Raw genomic sequence first — 15548 nt, 5'->3', positions numbered from 1 at the left:
CCTTCTATTATGCCCATTATTCTTATGTTTGCTCTCCTGATGGTATCAGTTAGTTCTTGAATTTCTCTTTTATTATTTTTCATTCTTCAGTTTCTCTCTTCTTCCTTCTGATTTACTGCTAGATTTCTGTCTTCGATATCACTGATCTTTTCCACCATTTGGTTGACTCTATTTCCCAAGCTTGGTATTTCATTTTTCAGCTGTTGCAGTGTGTTCTTCAACTCCAAAAATTTTGTTTGGTTCTTTTCGCGGGTTTCAGTCTCCTTGTTCTGCTCATCTAGTTGTTTCTTCAATTCCTGAAATTGTTAATATGACTCGTTTCGGAAGTCATTGAGTTTTTTCAGAAGTACCATTCTGAATTCTCTGTCATTTAAGTCGCATATTTCTATGTGTATTAGCTTATTTTCTGGAGATTTTTCTCTTTCTTTCTGAGATGCCTTGTCACCTTGTTTTTCTTAATAGATTATTTCTCTGCCTGGGCATTAAAGGAAATATATTCTGCTCCTTTTTCAGAAACATTTATTATGTAAAGGTCTCTCTTTAGCCTGCTGCAAAGAAGGAGTTTTTCTTTTGGTTTCCAGTAGGTGGTGTCAAAGCCTCTTGAATCCCTGCTTTATATAAAGTCTTAAAAATGCTTTGTTAATTTTCTTGTAGATACTTAATCATGCTTGTTACCCTCAGTTTCAGCCTCTGTTAGTGTCAGTGACAACCTCAGCAACATTTGCTCAGATTCTCCTGGGGCTCTGTGGTGATCGATCTCAGGAGGGTATGGGCAGAGGGGCCCTCTGGGTTTGAGTGTGGTGGCTGAGGCTTAGCTTCAGTTTTGCTAACAGGTCACTAGAAATCAACTGTTGTTCCTCTGTCATCCTGTCCTGCTTCTCTGCTTTCTGCTTGATGACTGAGTTCTGCAGCCAGCTGGCCATGGGAGCTAGCAGCTATCCGAGGCATGAATGTTCAGGGATCTCACTGCAGGAACTCGCCGCTGCTTCTGCAAGGAGATCTGGCTGCAAGAGGCAGCTTCTTTGTTTCTCCCAGTCCACTGCCTGACACCTGGGGTTTTGACTTGTGGTAGTTCTTATGTGTAGATCTCATGCTCAGACGTGCCGGTGTGCAGTTCGAGTGTTTTTTTTGTTGAGTTTTGGATGTTCAGCTTATTGTTGTTTCAAGAGGAAAGATCTGGGGATAGTTCTCAGTCTACCATGTTTCCAGAGATTCCCTAGTTTCTGATGAGAAGTCAGCTGTTAATATTATGAGGAGCTACTTCTCTGTCACTGCTTTAAAAATTATCTGTTTGTCTTTGGGTTTTGACAATATGCCTGTAATGAATCTCAGCGTGTCTCTCTTTGGGATTATCCCACTTGGGGTTTGTTATCTTCTTGGATCTGTATATTTATGCTTTCAGTCAAATTTGGGAAGTTTTTGGCCATTATTTTTTCTGCCCTTTCTCCCTTTAACTCTTTGAACTCCTATGATGTGTGTGTTTGTGCCCGTGATCATATCTGTCCAGAATGTTAGGCTCTCATTTTTTTCATTCTGTTTTATCTGCTCCTTGAACCTGATAATTTTAATTGTCCTTTCTTCAAGTTCACTGTTCTTTTTAGCCTGTTTGAATATGCTGTGGAACCTTTTTCGTGAATTTGTTGTTTTAGTTATTATGCTTTTTAGCTCCAGATTTTGATTGATTATTTTTAGTAATTTCTATCTCAGTATTGATATTTTCATTTTGTTTGTACATTGTTTTCCCCATTTCCTTTAGTCTTTGTCCATGGTCTTTAGTTTATTGAGCATATTTAAGACAGCTGATTTAATGTTTTTTAATAGTAATTCCAATATCTGGGCCTCCTCAGGACTGATTTCTGTCAATTTTTTTCCCTATGAATGAGTCATATATAACTCACTGTTTCTTTGTATGCTGTGTACATTTTTGTTCAGATCTGGACATTTGTACTGTGGTAACTATGGAATTCTGACTCTCCCACACCTCAGGAATTGAAGATTTTTACTAGTTGAGGGCTGCAGCTGTCTTTGAAATTTTTCCAAGCAATTTTTAAAAAGTGTATATTCTTTATTGTGTGTGGTGAGTGGTTTCTGTTTTGTTATGTCTGTCCACAGTCAGCCAATGACCTAACAATGGTCCTCCCCCCACCCCCCCAAAAAAGTCTTTGTCTTTTTAAAGCTTTTTAGATGCGTCTGAGGGAAGCTGCTGTAGCCCAAGAAGGCTGACACCAAGACCAGTATCTGCTCTAGTCCCTCAGGGAATAATTACCAGACCAACCAGAACACAACTCCAGATTTTGGAGGAGGGAGTCCTCATTGCGAACTCTAGCACCAGCCAGACACTCCAGAATTTGGGCTGCTATCCTCACAGATCTAGTATGGCTGAGGAGTTGGGGATGGTAGCTAGCTAATGCATGCCACTCTTTTTCAAAGATGAGCAGCCTCATCACATTGCTCTAAGTGTTTGATCTGGTTTCAGAGTTTCAAAATACAGTTGGCTCTTGAATGATGCAGGGGTTAGAGGTGCCCACATCTAACAAACCAAAATTCATGTATTATTTTTGACTGCTCCAAAACTTAACTACTAGTAGCCTTCTGTTGACTGGAAGCCTTACCAGTAGCATAAATAGTTGATTAACACATACTTTTATGTATATGTATTATATATGTATTCTTACAATAAAGTAAGCTAGAGAAAAAATGTTAAGACAAGCCCAAGAGGAAATAAATACATTTATAATACTGTATGTATTTATTGAAAAAAAGTTCAAACCCTGTTGTTCAAGATCAACTCTTGCTGGAGCCAGCCGGCTAAAGTCAATCAGTACCTGAAAGAGGGGGGGTGAAGCCTAAGAAAAAAGAAGATAGGAAAGTGCTTTGGGAGGGCATACAGTCGCTGCTGCAGCCCCGAGTTTATTTAGCACAGCCTTTATATAAGTTTTTGGATACAATAGCAAAGCACAGGGTACAATATAGTAAAGCACAGGGAACAATAGTAAGGTACAGAGTACAATAGTAAAGTACAGAGTACAATGGCAAAGCACAATGTACATTACCATAGGAATGCTGACATTTACATAAGTTCCTATTCTTTTCTGGGCTGTAAAACATTCCACTATCTTAGGATTTCTTTAGGAGGCAAATCTTAGGATTTCTTTAGGAGGCAGCTGCTTCATGGCTATCAGCTACATGACTTCTTCAGTGTCTCTTAATGGCTCCCGACAAACTATAGTTGATTCCAATTGTTTTTTGTGGCTCAATGTTGCTTTGGTGGAGGGTCTGACCTCTAAAGTTTCTTCCTCCACCATTTTGCATGATGTCACTTCTCTCCACTCCTTTTAATTATACACTTCTCTATCAGCTATTACAATGGGGATCAAAAATTGTGGTTTTCCAGTCTGTCATTTCTTCTATATTGTTATTAGGTATTTATAGTAAAGAAGAGACATTTGCTTTCATTATGGTAGAATTTTCTAGTTGCATTTAAGTTAGAAGTTGCTATTGATGCTGACAGTAGGGTTTTCTGTATTTGTATGTGTGAAGAACCAAAATAACTTCATTTCGTGACGAGCCTCCATTTTAGCCATTCCTGGAATTTACCGTGTGAATGCATGTGTGACCATCACTATGGGGACGCTATAGAAACGGTAGCCACCACCCCCCCCCCCCCCCCCCCCCCCCCCCCGTCAACCTGTAAGAATGGCCCTAGAATTCCCCTTCTGTTGTTTGCTAGTTAGACCTCCCCCTGCGGCTACCTGCCCACCAATGTCTGTAAAGATCAAATTTGACTTTCAATCCTGTAACACCAAGACCTGTCACCCCAGCTTGTAGTTTTTCCCTTTAAATATGTCTGTAAGATTAAGAAAGGGGCCCTTTTCCTGCACACTGCTTTGGCTGTGTATGGAGTTGGGTCCGAGCTAGCTCGCTAATAAACTCCCTTGTGTGATTGCATCGGCTGTTGTTTCCTTCACGGCTCGTGGGGTTCCAAATCGGGGCACAACATGTGTAATGATACATCTAGAGAAAGCTCATTTTCTGTACATAGAATCATTTTATCACCACATAGACATAAATTTTGTGTCTATAGTTATAATCCGAGCACAAATATAAGTATGTGTGATTATAAAAGTCTTTAGGAATTGGGAAGGTATTGATCAAAGGGTAAAAGTTATGTAAGGTGAGTAGGTCTGCAAATCTTAATATACAGCATGACGCCTATCGTTAATTCTATTTTGAATAGTGGAAATTTGCTGAGAGTAGATATCAGGTGTTCTCTCATCACACAAAAAATGACAACTATGTGAGGAGAAGGTATGTTAATTAACTTGACTGGTAATCATTTCACTATGCATATGTGTATTAAATCATGTTATGCTTAAATGTCTATTAAAAAAATTATTTACGTATATTGTCATATAATGGAAATTTACATGATTATCTGTAATTCATTGTTTATTTTGAAAACTGTGGATACCTACCGAGTTTGTAGATGTTTACAAATATATATATACACACATATATACTGTTATGCCCCGACTCGTATCTCCACGAACCACCAAGAAGCCGACACCGATGCAAGAGCAAGAGGGAGTTTATTTCAGACTCGAGTCCGGACCGCACTCCGCACACCAACGCAGCAGTGAGTAGGAGGCGGTCCCGAACATGGGGCTTCAGGGGTATTTGAAGAGAAAAATCGTAAGCATGGGGAGCGATGTCTTGGCGTTACAGGATTGGTACAACGAGCTTGTCGCTTAGCAGGATTGGCTGGGTGGGGAATTTGGAGAGTTACTTTCCATAGTTGCTCTGATTGGCTGAGTCTAGGGTGGGGTGATCTTCTTGCTATCTGCAACTTCTCCGGGAACTGGCGTGTGCTTAAGATGGAGTCTTATACCTAAGATGGAGTCACTTTGGTTGTTCAATACACTACACACACACACACACACACACACACACGTAGTATATGTGTGTGTATATATATGTATTTATATATACAGACACATCTGCCTGTGTAACAGAGGAGATGCCAGTGTTTATTCAGTAATTTCCATATGCCACACACTAGTCTCATTACTTCTTTATTAACAAATTTAAATACTTAATATGGCTCCTTTAATTCTCACAGTGCCCTACTGAGGTACTGAGGAAAACAGGGTTGAAGTAAATTGTCCACAGAGCTAGAAACTCTGGACACTCTTACCCTAGAATTTGACATGTACCACAATGTCTTCTGTATGAGACTTCAGAAAAATAGGTTTTCTAGGACAGTTTTAAAATTTGATATCCTTATAGTTTTTAGTCTAAATATCTACCAATTAAATGAGATATTAATTTATGTTTCTAATGTTGGGACTAGAAAATCCCTTTGATTAAAAAGATAGTTTCTCAAGCCTTATTGCTACTATTTAAGGCCAATGTAGGCAAAGTAAATAAATAGTATAATTTTTGAAATACAAGAAAAAAACATGAAAAGTTAATGCAGAAATTAATCATAAAAGCTCAAAACTGCTGAAATATGAAGGTTGATTACTAACCACAAGACTGTTTAAGGTGGCATTGAGGTCTGCTTTGCTAGAACCCAAGGACTGGCTTCAATATTTAATTAGGTTTAATTATGGATGAGCAGGTTTTTTGAAGGGCCTTGTTTGGAACTGTTTCCTTTTATAAAACTCTGGGTCCACAAATGTCAGCACCCCTAGCTGGTCTAAGAAACCATAATTGTCATCCTTATTCTCAATACTCAGCAGGTTCCTAGGGGCACAGATGAAATTTCCTATCATTGTGCATCAATTAAATGCAAACCCAACACCTTGATCCATTGGCATCCAGAGGGCTGCATTGTTCTACAGAGTGCCTGCCAGTAGCATTTGTCACTATCTGGCATCCAGGTGTTTGGAGGGCAAGTTCCTCTCCCCAGTGTGAAAATAAGGTTTTGCTTCACCCGATAGCAAAGTTTATGCTTGTATTTTAAATTGAACTTTATAGCATTAGAATTATTGAGATTCTACTGTTTCCAATTTCAAAAGAATAAAAAACCATGAGTAACCAAGTGCTTCTCTTTATCTGTATTTTGTCCAAGTTCTGCATTCATTCACTGATTGGCCTGGTTTTCAAATGTTTTTTGGTGTGTAAACATTTTGTGCGTATATAGAATCCCGAGTAGGATTAAATAATTTAGTTTAGATGATAAAGAAACTAGAGAGGCCCTTGAACCTCCAGGAGTATTTATTATTTATAACAACCACTTTGCCTTGACGCCTATACTTCACCCTAGACCCCAGCCGAGTTCAGAGAACTGTACTCCTGTGTTTCTTTTCTCCTTCTCAGAGCCCTGTCAGTGGGGTAGAGGCAGTCAGTGGAGAGAGAGGGAGGAGGAGTAGAGAGAGAGTTAGAAATTAAGGGAGGGGAGGGATGAAGAAGAGGGAGAGGAAGGAGCCAAAAAGGGAGAAAAAATGCTCAGTGAAAATGGAAGTGGTAGGCACTTTGACTCCTTTCTGTAGTTCTCTTATGGAGGCCTGTGAAATACCAGTCTGGGCCATAAATGGGAGAGCATCTTGAGTTACCCATATCTCTCCAGAACTGTTTACTCCTGTTTTGCAAGTCCCCTACCCTAAAGCACCTCCCCTTGCTACATTCCAGAGCTGTTACCTCAGATGCCGCCTCTGCCTCAAGGCTTTCCTGTCACCCCGGACTGTCATGTTGTGTGATGTTGTGTGGAGCACGATTACATTTGCATTCTTTGCCAAGTTTGGCTTTATAGAGGTTAATGTTTTCTTAGTTGTTACTTATTTACTTTTTAATGTGCTTATTCTTTTCCAAATGCTCTATTAGCTCTGTCATAAACCTATCTGTTATTTTTCAGGTGGTCACTTGTACATAGGACCCGTTGGTTTCCTAGTATCTGTTTTGTGTGGGTTGACCTCTGGGTCTGCTCAGAGGTGCCCTCTGTAGACCAAAAAAAAAAAAAAAAAAAAAAAAAAAAAGGATTCTATGGAAAGTAACCTCACAGAATGATCTGAGTGTAAATTCCTAACTGGGCAGGTCCTTGGGGGTAGTCACGCCCCAGGCATACAGCTTCTTTGGTAAAAGGCTTATCTTGGCTTTAAATCAAGCCCTGTTCATTGTTTCCTTGCATCTAGATTAACACCCCTTCAGAAAGGCCCCCTTTCAGATCCCTCAAGAGAGCACATAATTTTAACTACCCTCTAATCCCATCCCTACTGTTTCTTCCTTTCACCTTCATGTAATTTTCCTCTGTTTCCTCAATCAAATGCATAAACAGAAACTGCAAATCTTTAACTGTTTAAATCTTTGGAGTGTTTGAGATAATTGCTCCCTGACAATGTAGTCCATTTAGCTCAAATAAACTCTTCTAAAAATTCTCTACAGGTTTGGATGTTTCTTACATTGACACCTCCTGTAAATTGTAAGTCTCCACCACTTGCATGTGACCCATCCTTGATCTTGTGTTTTCCCTTTTTTTTTAATTTATTTTTTTGGAGGGTGACATTGGTTAACGAAATCCAGTAAGTTTCAGGTGTGCAATTTAACAGTAAGGCATATAGATATTGCATTGCATGTTCATCTCCTATAGTTAGATTTCTTTCTGTCACCACATAATTGACCCCTTTTACCCCATTGGCTTCCCACTCCCCTTTCTCCCCGCCCCCCACCCTCTGGTAACCACTAGCCTATTGTCCATGTCCATGAGTCTCTGTTAATCGCTCAGTTTGCTCAAGTACAATTATTGGTAGCTTCCAGATTAGGCTGAAAATAATCTTTCCTCAGGATGTCAGACGCTCTCAGTCTTGATGTTGAGAGTCCTTGCAGCACCACTCCAGCCCCTGGCACTGTGAGTGTGGGATTGCTCCTTTCTCTTTAGACAATTTTATGACCTGTTCTGAAATTTCGTGAGGTTGTACTTGGTGCGTGTGTGTTTGTCCTTGTCCCACATGGTGGGACTTTGCCATTTGTCTGCTTGGAAAAATCTTATTCCAGTAATCCCCCTTCCCTTCAACTGGTTCTCCTTCTTTGTTTATGGAGGATGCCTGGAGCTTTGGGATTGATTTTTTTTTTTTTTTAAAGAAGGAGAAACTACAGATAAATCTGTCCTAGAATAGAACCAGTTTTAGAAAGCAAGCCATCAAATTTTGAGCCTTTTTTATATACATTTTTTATTATTCAAAAATTTTTGGTCTTGGAAATAAGCCATAATATGAAGTTTACCTTCTTTACCATGTACAGTTCACTAGTGTTAACTATGTGTACATTGTTGTGCAATAGATCTCTAGAACTTTTCATCTTGCAAAACGGAAACTCTATACCCATTGAACATACCCTCCCATTTTCCCATCCCCCAGCCACTTGCAACTACCATCCTACCCTTCCAAGATTTTGACTGCTCTAAATATCTCATATAAGTGGGATTGTACAGTACTTGTTCTTTTGTGACTGGCTTAATTTTGCTCGACCTAATGTCCTTGAGGCTTATTTGTGTTTCAAGATTTCCTTCCTTTTAAAGAATGAATAACATTTCATTCATTGTGTGTGTATTTTCTTTATGCATCATTTGTCAATTTGGGCTGTTTCTACCTCTTGGCTGTTGTGAATAATCAACAAACATGGCAGTGCAAATATTTTTTTGAGATCCTCCTTTCAGTTCTTTTGGATAAATACCTAGAAGTGTGATTGATAGCTCATGATAATTTTACTTATAGTTTTTTTGAAGAATCTTTATTCTGTTTTCCATAGCAGTCACACCAGTTTACATTCCCACTGACAGTAAACAGGGGTCTAGTTTCTTCACATCCTCCCCAACACTTGTTGTTTTCTGGATTGTTGTTGTTGTTGTTGTTTTTTAATTTTATAGTGGCCATTCTAATGAGAATGATAATATCTCACTGTAGTTTTGATTTACATTTCTCTAATGATCACAGCTGTTGAGAACCTTTTCATATGCTTGCTGGCCACTTGTATGTCTTTGGAGAAATGCCTATTCAAGTGCTTTGCCCATTTTTCAATCAGGTTACTAGCTTTTTATTGTTGAGTTATAGGAGTTTGTTACATGTTCTGGGTTACCTTATCAGATACATGATTTTCAGTTAGTAAGAGCAATTTCAGAGAGTTTACTGCCTATGTTTTATAAGTTTCATGGTTTTGCATTTTACATTTAAATCTTTAGTCTGTTTTGAGGTGTGTTTTTTTTATTTGTTTGTTTGTTTTGTGTGTGGTGTAAGAAAGTGATCTGGTTTCATTTTGTTTGCATGTATCTGTTTACTTTACCCAGCACCACTTATTGAAGAGACTATCTTTACTCCGTTGAATATTCTTGCCTCCTTCATTGTAAATTACTGACCATATAAACGAGAATTCGTTTCTGGTCTCTATTCTATTCCATTGATCTGTATATATGTCCTTATGCCAGTACTATACTGTTTTTGATTATATTTTAGCTGCCAGCCCCCAATAGACACACAGACCACCAGAAATCAGTGAGTTATAGGAAATACACTCTTTATTCAGCCAGCTGGGTCTGCCAGGAGTACACAGACCCCAAATTAAGCAGCTCCGAAATGTAGAGATACAGGGTTTTTAAGCCCTAAACCCCAATCTCCATCCTGTTTGAACACACAAGTCTATTTTTCTTTTTACTAATTTTCAACCCACAGGGTGGTTGTGCAAGTGGGAGGTACAGAAGCAGAAAGCTCATTGTTAGAGCATTATGTTCCCATGGGCGATAGCCAAGCAGTAATTTTCCAGCCAGCACAATTATTGTAACTTTGCAGCGTAGTTTGAAATCAGGGAGCATATATCCCACTTTGTTCTTTCTCAAGGTTGCTTTGGCTATCCAGGGTCTTTTGTGGTTCCATGTAAATTTTAAGATTAGTTCTAGTTCTGAGAGGAATGCCATTGGTATTTAAATAGGAATTGCATTGAATCTGTGTATTGTTTTAGGTTACTTGATATACTTCTAATTTCTTGAATTGCTTACAGGTAAAGGTAAAATAGAAAAAGATGGAGGAACAGGCAGGGCAGCAGGGAGAGTCTGGGCAACAGGAGCAACGTGGAGGTGTGAGTGTGGTTAGCTCTGCAGTTGGGTTCCCTGGTCACTTCTTATCCTCTGTACCCTAATTCCTTGGCTTTCAGATACTGTGAATTTTGCCACTTGTCTTTTTTACTGTTAATTTCTGTCCGTTTACTTCTGGGTTATCAAAAATTAGAATTTACAAATATCAGTAGTTTGTTTTCTAATTTATTGCTTGTTTTCCTTTTTTTTTTTTTTTTTGTCCATTTTCTTCTTATCATGTTTTTACAGTTACCTTCTCTAAACATTCAGGGAGAGGGCCATATGGTCACGGTTTTGCCCCTTTTTGCCCTTTCTTAACTTCCATGCTCCTGTCTGAAAAGTGAATGAATGATTTGATGAACAAATAAGGCAGGCCTACAGAGCTTGCTGAGCAAGTTATTTTACATGAAATGAAACCGTGAACCAGTTTGTTCATCCTCAGGATGAGTACTGGTTCTTTTGACAGCTGATCAGTAGGATTTTCATTAAGAGCTCAATGGAAATTAGGGGCAATATGGCATAGATGATAGAAGCTTCGTTCATCCCCTCTTGTGACCACATCAAAGTTGTGATGGAAACATAGAGCAATCAGCAAGCAGAGTCACCTGCGATCTAGATGAACAGAAGCCCTACAACTAGGGAGAGAAATAAGAAATCACCCTGCAACAGTTGGAGGCGAGAGGGGGTAAAGATTGAGACTGCCTGGTCCCCAGTGGCTAAGTGGGACAGAGGCTACGACAGCTGTAGCTGGCAGCTGCACACTTTCCTTTTAAGGGGGCCATGTCTGCAACCAGACTTTGGTGATGGACCTGCTCACTCTGAGCACCAGCCCTGGGTCGGATGCTCATGGAAGCACTAGGGACTTAGTGGGTCACTGAGTTGTTGGAGAGAGAGCCAGAAGTGAGGCTTTCACCTAGACAGAAGTGCCAGCAGTATCCATTGTTCCTCTGTTGAGCCCTCCCCACTTCCAGTGTGCGGGCATACTCAATGCCGCCATAGCTAAGATGTCATCAAACTGGATAACAGGTCACTCTGCCCAGAGATTCCCTGAAACTTCAGCTCCCTCAACTCACGGCCCTACCCAGGCCATATCCAGTTGTGTCATTGGGGAGTCCTGTGCCACTTGCTGAGCAGTGCCAAGGCTCATATTGGTGGCAGCTGGCTTTGGATTTTGGCATGGCCTCTTGAGGCAACTGTAAGCACAGCATCTGTGGATTGCTTGTTGAATCTTAAGAGGTGGTCCTGCAGGGGTACAGACTGGGGCTGAACTTGGCCTGCAGCTGTACCCCCCTCAGGACTGCTGCTGAACACCTACTATACAAAGTCATGCTAATAAGACCAAGAGACTTAGGAGCTTTGCTTAGTACTTAGAAACAGACACAGAAAGGCAGTCAAAATGGGAAGACAAAGAAGCAGAAACCATATGAAAGACAGAATAGAGATCTAGAAATAATGGAGTCAAGGAATCTAACAGATACAGAATTCAAAACACTGGTTATAAAGATGCTCACTGAAATTAAGAGAAGTGTGGATGAACTCAGTGAGAACTTTAACAAAGAGGTAAAAAATATAAAAATGGAAATGGAAATTATAAAGGGGAACCAGTCAGAAATGAGGAACACATTATCTAAGATGAAGGGTGTATTAAAGGTAGTCAGCACAATGGGTGAAGAAGAAGATTGAATCACCGATATGGATGATCAGGAAGCCAAGGACACCCAATTAGAATGGCAAGAAAAATGTAACCAAGAGTATAATAACCATTTAAGGAGCCTGTGGGACAAAATTTAAAGATAACAATATCCATGTCATAGGGATATCTGAAAAGAGAACAAGAAGTTGAATATATATTTGAAGAAATAATGATGAAAAACTTCCCTAACCTGGTGAAAGAAATAGACGTATAACCCCAGGAAGCTCAGAAAATTAAACAAAACAAACAAAAAAAAAACCCAAAGCGGGTCACACCAAGACACATGATAATTAAAATGCCATATGTTAAAGACAAAGCAGCAAGAGAAAAGCAATTAGTTATCTACAAGGGAGCACCCATAGGACAAGTAGCTGATTTCTCAAAAGAAAGCCAGAAGGGCTTGGCACAAAATATTCAAAGTGATGAAAGCCCAGGACCTACAACCAAGAATACTTTATCACCCAAAGCTATCATTTAGAGTCAAAGGACAGATAAAGAGCTTCTCAGACAAAAATAAGCTAAAGGAATTCATCAACACCAAGCCAGTATTACAGGTAATGTTTGAAGGACTTCTTTAAGAAGAAAAACTATGTATCAAAAATAGGAATAAAGAATGGTAATAACTACATTCCTATCAACAAGTACCTCAAATGGAAAAGAATTAAGTGCTCCAGCCAAAAGATAGGGTGGCCGAATGGATAAGAAAACAAGACCACTACATACGCTGCCTACAAGAGACTCATTTGAGATTAAAAGACACACACAGACTAAAAAGGAAGGGAATGGAAAAAGATATTGCCTTGATGGACCTAGAGGGTACTGTGCTGAATGAAGTAAGTCAGATAGAGAAAGATAAATATTGCATGATTTCACATTCATGTGGAATCTAAAGAACAAAATAAACAATAACAAAAGTGGAAATAAATGCGTAGATGCAGAGAATATTTAGAGGAATACTAAATGGGAGAGGGTTTAGGGGGGATGGTGAAAAGGGCAAAGGGATTAAGTACAAATGGATAGATACAAAACAGTCATGAAGATATAAAGTGTAGCATAAGGAAAATAGTAACAATGTTGTAAAAAAATATGTAAGGGGGAAGAAGAGTATTAGATTTCATGGGGTGACTACTTCATAAGTTATATAGATCTCGAATCACTATGCTGTACAACTGAAACTACCTTATTATGTGCCAACTATAATTGGGGGGAAAACACATTGAACTATACAATGTAAATATGAACAACTAATTGTCTATTCTACTTCAATAAAGCTGGGGGGAAAAAAGCTCAGGAGAGCCATCTCGCCTCAAATTGCAATGAAACGTCACTATGAAGATTCTACTCAGGGCCAGCTTTTTTATTTCATCGATTCTGTTGTTTCCCTGAGTGAGGTGATATGTATGCACATTTTCCACTTGGAGGTTGATGTGAACAGGGCTTGATCCCTCATGCAGTCCTCATGCTGATAAACCCCATCTCTGCCCCATGTGGGCTGTGGTGAGTGAACATCACGGCCCATTTCAAAATTACAGCTTCGTAATTATGGCATTCACGGAATGTGTGCTATACATAATTAGTAAAAGTTGTTACTTTATTGTTTCATGTTTGTGCATTGAATATTAATGAGCTTGCTTGATTTTCTATGTTTGTTCCCTTAGGTCCTGTGTCTATATAATAGGCTAAACCATAATGAAATTGCCATTTTTGTGTGTCAAAATGGTCAAATAATGGCAATATTTATGGTTCATCCTAATATATTTAGGATCTTAATGTTTTTGTGTTTTAATAACATTTTTGTAGTTATAAAGTGTTCTGCTTGTTATAAAAATTTTAAGAAATATAAAAATATGTAAAATAGAAAATATAAATATAGGGCACCACAAAATCATCCCACACTATTTTGATGTATTTTTCCTCCTTTTTTCTTTGCTCTTTTTTGAATATATTTTCCCATAGAAAGTTATAGACTTTTCTTGATAGAACTGTTATGAGCCATAAATGAATTATTATATATGTAAAGTGACCAGTAAGTATATTAGCTATTATTATAAACAGTTTCTATCCTGCCTCGATATTTTATCCATATACTTCTTATGCTATTATTCTTAAGAAATGTAATTTCAAGACTTTCGTAGTCTACCATGTAAATGCAAACTATTCTTTTGTTGGATATTTTTGGTTATTTTTTTTTTGGTTTCCTCATATAAATAATACTCCGATAAACTCTTTGTCTATAGTACTGTTTCCTTTAGTACAAGGAACTTCTGTAAGGAATTTCATGTATGTGAAATAACAAGGTCAGGTAATTAAAATATTGAAAAAAGTTTTGACATGTAGACAAAATGCCCTCTTGAAACATTTTTTAATTGTCACTCCCTTCAGGAATGTGTGAGATTCCCCTTCTCTGGGAGCCTCAGTTAATAGTGAAAGTTTTTATTCTTGATAATATGACAGTCACAAATAGTATCTCTTTGTTTGTTTTAATTTGAACTGTTTTAGATGGTTATTAACAATATATTTTTCTTTTGTGATGTGTTTATTAATATCTATTTTTATTGGAGTTTTTATTTTTTCTTTTGTAAGGAGAAAACCATACTTGTATGTGTATAGAGAAAAATTAGAATGTATATTTGCCACAGTATTACTAATGAGTTTTTAGGTGGTGAAATTTTAGGTGATTTTATTTCTTTTTATGCTTATTTCTTTTTCCTGATTATTCTTTAATAGATTTTTTTTTTTTTTTTTTTTTAGTGAACAAAGAAATCTGGTTCTTGTGAAGGAGGACCTGCTCTCCAGCAGCATGGGTCTGGCCTCTTCTGCAAAGGTGGAGCTGATTCTTCCCAGTGGCACTTAAACTTGGGAGGGTCCTGGATGCCCTTAGCCCACACACAGTGCTCCTACCCCGCACCTGTACTGCATCACCTGAGATCATAACAGTGGAAGAATGCGTGAGGTGTAACAGTAATTGTGTGCCACCGTTGTTGTTTTCCCCTGGCATTTTCAGCCTGCTATGGGATGGATGAAGAAGAAGAGAACCACTATGTTTCACAGCTCAGGGAAGTCTACAGCAGCTGTGATACCACCGGGACAGGCTTTCTGGACCGGGAGGAGCTGACGCAACTCTGCCTTAAACTTCACTTAGAAAAGCAGCTGCCCATTATTTTGCAAACACTTCTTGGAAATGACTGCTTTGCCAGGGTAGGTATTTACTTCATTCTCATAATGAAAAGCAGAGTACTACAGTTGGCTATAACAGGCATTTAATAAATATTAGTTGAATAAGGTAATTCGTCAAAGGAAAGTTATTAGGAAATGGAATGGTGTTTTTCCTTCTGTAGAACCTCTACATTATAGTAAGTGTTTCCTTAAGATGATGTGTAGTTACTTCCAGAGATTTTGTTTTGTTTTTTCCAGAAAGATGTTTGAGTGATTTGTTGGCAGGGAGCAGGGACTTATGGTCTGAGTGGGTGGCATGTAGTTAAAAAGTACAGGGCTAGATCCCTGGGCAACTCACACACAGGTAAGTCATTCAGAGACTGACAGCTTCAAAGTACCTTGAGGGTAAATTGTCTCATAAAATTATACAGATTGAAATTCATCTAGTAGCTGGACAAAATTGCAAACTACTGTTAAGGAACAAAAGTATACCTAGATTTAGAAGTATCCTGTGATTTTATCTGGGCTGCATAGAAAATATGAACTTGGAGAGTTCTTTTCTCTAGGAAATTCAAGGTCATCTGAATGGTGATCTAGAACCACAATCGAAACTTTCCTGATAGAAACAGCAAAAAGTAC

At 38.6% G+C, this 15548-nt stretch overlaps 1 protein-coding gene across 16 annotated transcripts in view; it reads left to right on the top strand.

Moving 5' to 3' along the window:
- NINL (ninein like) overlaps nucleotides 1–15548 on the top strand; it is a 143862-nt gene that overhangs the window by 55783 nt on the left and 72531 nt on the right. For 9 of the 16 annotated variants that reach the window (XR_004953657.1, XR_004953658.1, XM_016124531.2 and 6 more), the window contains exon 1: nucleotides 14758–14951. Coding sequence is in view for 14 of the 16 variants with exons in the window: in XM_016124531.2 (XP_015980017.2) it covers nucleotides 14769–14951 (183 nt within the window). In the remaining 2 variants the exon portion in view is untranslated. Of the gene's footprint in view, nucleotides 1–14504; nucleotides 14952–15548 lie in introns of those variants that run through there. The other 7 variants (XM_016124534.2, XM_016124536.2, XM_036229788.1 and 4 more) reach the window with 2 other exon arrangements.

Source organism: Rousettus aegyptiacus, unplaced genomic scaffold, assembly GCF_014176215.1.
Source record: "Rousettus aegyptiacus isolate mRouAeg1 unplaced genomic scaffold, mRouAeg1.p scaffold_m13_p_12, whole genome shotgun sequence".
NCBI classification, from domain to species: Eukaryota; Metazoa; Chordata; class Mammalia; order Chiroptera; family Pteropodidae; genus Rousettus; species Rousettus aegyptiacus.
This window is presented reverse-complemented; position numbering and strand designations above follow the sequence as displayed.